Consider the following 5,269-nt stretch of genomic DNA (forward strand, 5'->3'; position numbering starts at 1 on the left):
GAGGCCATTTATTTTGGTCCTGTGGCTTGTTCCTTGGGAGAAGAGACCAACCTCCACCTGCTTCAGCCTCCTTTCAGGAAGTTGTGGAGAGCCAGAAGGTCTCCCCTGAGCCTCCTTTGCTCCAGGCTCAGCACCCCAAGGTCCCTCAGCTGCCCTATACTCCAGACACTTCACCAGCTTCATTGCCAAACCAGCCATATCAAGGTTGCTTCTTGCACAAAAAGCCCTGTTTTGAAAACAAAAACAAAAACCAAAACCAACTGTATAATACTTATTTTTAAATTATGCTTTGAGGAATGATTTCTTCCAAACTCCATGTGATTAATCACAGACTTATTGTAAACTCCAGGGTGTGCAGAGACACCTGAATAACTTGGAAGGTTGAGTGTCTTCATATTGCACTCCCACCATATCTGGAGGTACCCAGGTTTTGTATAGACTGGGGTGTCCCGTGACCTGCATCCCTAGATTACAGAGTTCAGCAGCACTTTTACAATCCTGAATATATATGGGAAAGTTTTTTTATTATTCATATGCATGACTAATCCCTCTCTAAATCCTGTTAAGAAAAGGGCCATGGCATACAACAGCTGGCACACAGACTCATGACCTGTCCTGCAGAAAAGAAAAATCTTTTTACTTCTGTTGTCCTATATTCTGATCTTGGGTGTGTTGCTGTCAGTTTAGAGTAACTTGCATAAATGAATTTCTCTGATTTCATACCAGCAAAATTATGCCAGATTTTGGTTTGTTGCATTCTTAATTTGGTTGGGCATCAAATGACAAATCAAATTTTACAGATGCTGCCTTCACTAGACATTTTCAGGCCTTTGTGTCTGCCTTTTGTGTCCACTTTAAAGAAAATTAATGTCTTAGTTTTAGTCTGTGAAAGCAGTCCAGGCTTTGCTTAATTTGCTTCTTAAAAGCATAGTGTACCCCATATACATGAAATAATTATTGTGGATTCCCTTCTGCAGGAAAGGAGCAGTATATATTACACATGGAGATGACAAGCTGCTGAGTGGAAGTGGAATTACAGGCAGCAAATGTCATTTACATACAGGAATTTTCAGTGGAGGTCCCCTTTTACCACTTATTCTTCCCTGAACTGTGCCAAAACTGATCAAAAGAGCAGCTCACTACAGAACTGCTTTCAATACCAGTAATTAGTAGAAATAGGAGAAAATACATCCCTACTTGTGCAAAAGAAACCCCTGCTTCACTATCTCCAAAACATGTGGGCCCAGCCTTGTGCCCAAAGACGTGTTAGTGTTTAAGAGCTTTAAGGTCTCCTGACATCAACTTTCAGGTGAGGTCTGAACACAACCACCCTCCAGTCTAACTCCAGTTCACCAGTCTGCCAGGAATCACTGGCAATAAAATGCAAGGTTTTTATAGTAACTAAATTCTGAGAGCAGTTCATGATACTGCAATAGAATAGATGAAATGCACAGACCTGTTTGGCATTTTTTAGTGGTTGTTATTGTCTATCTCCATCTACTGGCCAGAGTGGAGATCTGTGATGAAACATTGGGTGCGTTTAGAGATAGGACAACTCTTTGCAGGAGTGAATTTTTGGACAAAAAGTACAGTTTATGCAGATTGTATAATTTTTATGAGGAATAATCACTTTCAAAAAATTCAGTCTTAATCCTGGTAGGAGTTTACTCTTCAAAAATATTGAACTTGAGTATTTGAAAACCTTTTTCAAACATGATCTAATTGGCACGATGGCCAGTGCTAGGGGGAAGTGAGGATGCCAGAGGACTTCAGAAGGACATTGCATGACCTAGCAGAGAAAAGTGCTGGAAATAACGTTGCCTATGAGAAGGATGAGGTGGCTAAAAAAAATTTCTCTGGCCTGATGACCTCATAACATGTTCTGAGGCCATTTTTTGAGCTGGGTTTCCTATGGAAGTGAAGCTTGTGGGGTAGCTTGTATGGGTGTATGTTCTTCAGAAGCTGCAGTATCTCCTGAGGGATGCTCTAAATTTTGTGAAGTGGTGAATGTAGGTCAAGGCCAAGGTGAGTGGAGACTGGGCAAAGTCAGGGTTTGCAAATCTGCACAGATTTGCACTTAATAGCTTTGACGTCCTCTGGCGAATCTTTGGAGTCAGAATTGCTGCTCTTACACTGTGCTTAGAGATACTTATGAAGAGAAAATGAAGGGAAGCAGATAGTTTTGGATTAATTAGGACTGGACTGATTTGTCTCTTACGGAGCATTTCCTCTAAATTCTTTTGGGTATAAAAAAAAAACCATGTTAAAAGCTGTGTTACAGATACAGTTTATTTATTACTGATTGAATACAGCTCAACTGTTGCTGGGGAAGTCTTTGATTTTATGGGCTGATTGTCACTGGGGCTTCATCCCATTTTCTTGTCCTAAACTGCCAAAGTAAACAGCTGAGCTGCTACTAAGGAAGCAAAATGAGTGAGTGTTGGCTACATCTGCAAAAAGGGGTCAACTCTGACAGACTTGGGGAAGAAGAGAGGTCTTCATACAGCCCCTAAGAACTTGCTACTTTAATGCACAGTGTGGGCATCAGCATATTTTGATACAGTTTAACATTCTCTGTCTGTTTCTAGATTTGTTGCTTGGAAGAAATGCTTAAATGCTTAAATCAGTTCTGCTTTCTAGCTCTGAAAAGGTGCAAGGAATTTTTTAACTTAGTCATTTCTTTCCTTTATAGGTGTAATTTGCCTCCTATATCTGAGAAATACTTCACGGATGTTGGAGTAAAGACGGACGTCGTGACTGTCAATCCCAGTATAATTACTGAGAGGTCATTGCTCATTTTTGTATTTTCATCTCTATTGCTTTTCCAAATCTACCTTTCACTTAATTCTACCTGTTACAGAGAATTTTACCCCCAATATTACTTCAAAATGACAGTAGGAATCATTTCGTTCTGAAGTTATTCAGTGTGTGGAACCTGTAACAGCTTACAGAAATGTGTTACACACTTAGACCTGAAAACTGGGGATGGAAAGTGGGAAGATGGTGAGCTAAAATGGTAACAGCAGAGCCACCCTTCCCCAGGAAGTTCTTGTGCCATGCTTACAAGCCCCAGGAAAATGTCTCAGAAACATTCAGGGAGGAAGCAACTGGATCCCACCCTAAACACTTAGATAAATAATTGTCGTATACTTAAGTAATTGTTTTATGCTTTTAAAAATTGCCAGTTAAACTTTGTAGCCAGGATTGATAGAGTGATTTTCATCTATTTGTTAATACCTTATTGCCACCTTGCTTACAGGTTTGGGACTGTGAGGCTAATTACTACTTTCCTGTCTTGCTGGGGGAATGTGTTTCTTTTCTCAAACAACATAAAACCATTTGCTTGCATGTTTGATATCTTTTAAATATTACTATTTGACTTTTTTTAGCCATTTCTTTTTCTTTGGTATTCATTTTTTATCCACGTTTTTATGCAGTCCTGCCCTGCATAGTGCACTGTAAGGAAGTCCACACCTTGGAAAAGTGACATAGTTCTCGTAATAAAATGAGAAGTGGGACATGATTAGAAATGTCTACAAAGCTTGTGAACTGTTCAATGAATGTATTGATAAAAGAGAGGAGAATATGTACTTTTTATCCCCTGCATTTTTGCCCTATATTTCATAATGGTGCTTTAGCTACAAATCTAAATATATTCCCCTTGTTAACTGAGACATCATTTCCATTATCCCCGTATCAGAAACGTTGTGGTAAAACCCCACTGGAGGTTTCTCCTCTGCTGCATCCAGGCTGAGTCTGTGCTGCTCTGACCATCACTTTTCCTCTTCCCTTCAGATTTCACAAGCTGGAGAAGTGGAGGAAGCCCTTCTACGACGTGCTGCAGGTCTACGAGAACGCCTCCGTGCTGCTGCCAGCGTTCTACAACACGCGCAACACGGACGTCTCCATCCGGGTCAAATATGTCCTGGATGATTTTGAGTCCCAGCAGGCTGTTTATTATTTCCACCCCCAGTATCTCATCAACGTCTCACGCTACTGGCTGGGCTTAGGGGTGCGGGCCAAACGGATCAGCACCGGCCTGATCCTGGTGACTGCTGCCCTGGAGCTCTGCGAAGAGGTCCACCTTTTTGGCTTTTGGGCCTTCCCCATGAACCCCTCAGGGATTTTTATAACTCACCACTACTATGACAACGTGAAGCCTCGCCCTGGTTTTCATGCGATGCCCTCAGAAATCTTCAACTTCCTCCACATGCACAGCAAGGGGATCCTGCGGGTTCATACGGGGACCTGCAGCTGCTGTTGACAGGGACACTTCTTCCTCTGACACAAAAGTGTGACAGGAACTCGACGCCCGTGTACGGTGTAGAAGGTTTTAATACACCCTGAGATTATGCAATAATTGTTTGATATAAATTTCCTCAAGGCATTGCATCCCATAGGATCTAGGATACCAGCATCTTTCCTGCTAGCAGAGTTGGATCCGTAACAGTGTAGGAGGAGCAAAACTCCTCTGTCCCAGGGTATACACTGCCCTGGAAAGCAAGTCAGATAAGAAGCACATTTCCAATAGGTTTAGGGATAAAAGGAGCACATTAATGTAGTTATCATTTCACTATGAAAAAAAAAAAAAAAAAAGCACCAAACTATTGAGGAGAATCAGTGATGGAGAATTTTGGCATAGACTTTACGTAGGTTTCTGAATCAAGTACTTTGGGTCATTGCCAGATTTTATTGAAAGCACTGTTCTCTGGCATTTGGGGATCTGCAAATAACCTTTAGCATTATAGTTTTAAGGGGAAGTATGTAACTAGAGGTCTTTGTCCTGTAACGTCACAAAGTATTGGTGAAAAATAGCAGATAGATGTAATAGGAATAAACAAGATCACATTATGAATTTTTTTCAGCCAGGATAGAAAAGAATGTTAAATTCCATTCACAGGAACCTGTAACTGTGTTGATCATGGTGTGCAATTGTTTTAGAGTTTCTTTCTTCTTCCTTCTTGTGTCTGGTATTTCTGGTCTCCTCTGCTGATCATGCTTTCCTAACGCATGAGCAATGTGTGTGTTTACCTCCTGCAGTGACCATCTCAGCTTCAGATTGGAGTCCTCATGGAAGAAATATGCTCCTTCACACTTCTGCAGGCTTCTCTCGGGCTGAACAGCAAGGAGATGACGTACTGATATTTTCAGAGCTCATATTTTTGGTCCACATATCACAGCATAAGACGGAAAAAAGCATTTCTTCTTTGATTTTTATGAAAGGCTCTGCAAGAGTATCTGAATGTTGATTCACTGTTGTGCAGGTTGA

At 41.1% G+C, this 5,269-nt stretch overlaps 1 protein-coding gene across 1 annotated transcript in view; it reads left to right on the plus strand.

Moving 5' to 3' along the window:
* Nucleotides 1-4,477, plus strand: part of ST8SIA5 (ST8 alpha-N-acetyl-neuraminide alpha-2,8-sialyltransferase 5) — a gene marked incomplete at its 5' end in the record, with an annotated part of 13,610 nt that extends 9,133 nt beyond the window's left edge. The window contains 2 exons of the mRNA XM_008943598.1: nucleotides 2,693-2,785; nucleotides 3,796-4,477. Coding sequence (XP_008941846.1) covers nucleotides 2,693-2,785; nucleotides 3,796-4,264 — 562 coding nt within the window. The remainder of the gene's footprint in view (nucleotides 1-2,692; nucleotides 2,786-3,795) is intronic.
* Between the last annotated feature and the right edge of the window lie 792 nt (nucleotides 4,478-5,269).

The sequence above is a fragment of the Merops nubicus genome, unplaced genomic scaffold (assembly GCF_000691845.1).
Source record: "Merops nubicus isolate BGI_N331 unplaced genomic scaffold, ASM69184v1 scaffold30057, whole genome shotgun sequence".
In the NCBI taxonomy this organism is placed as follows: domain Eukaryota; kingdom Metazoa; phylum Chordata; class Aves; order Coraciiformes; family Meropidae; genus Merops; species Merops nubicus.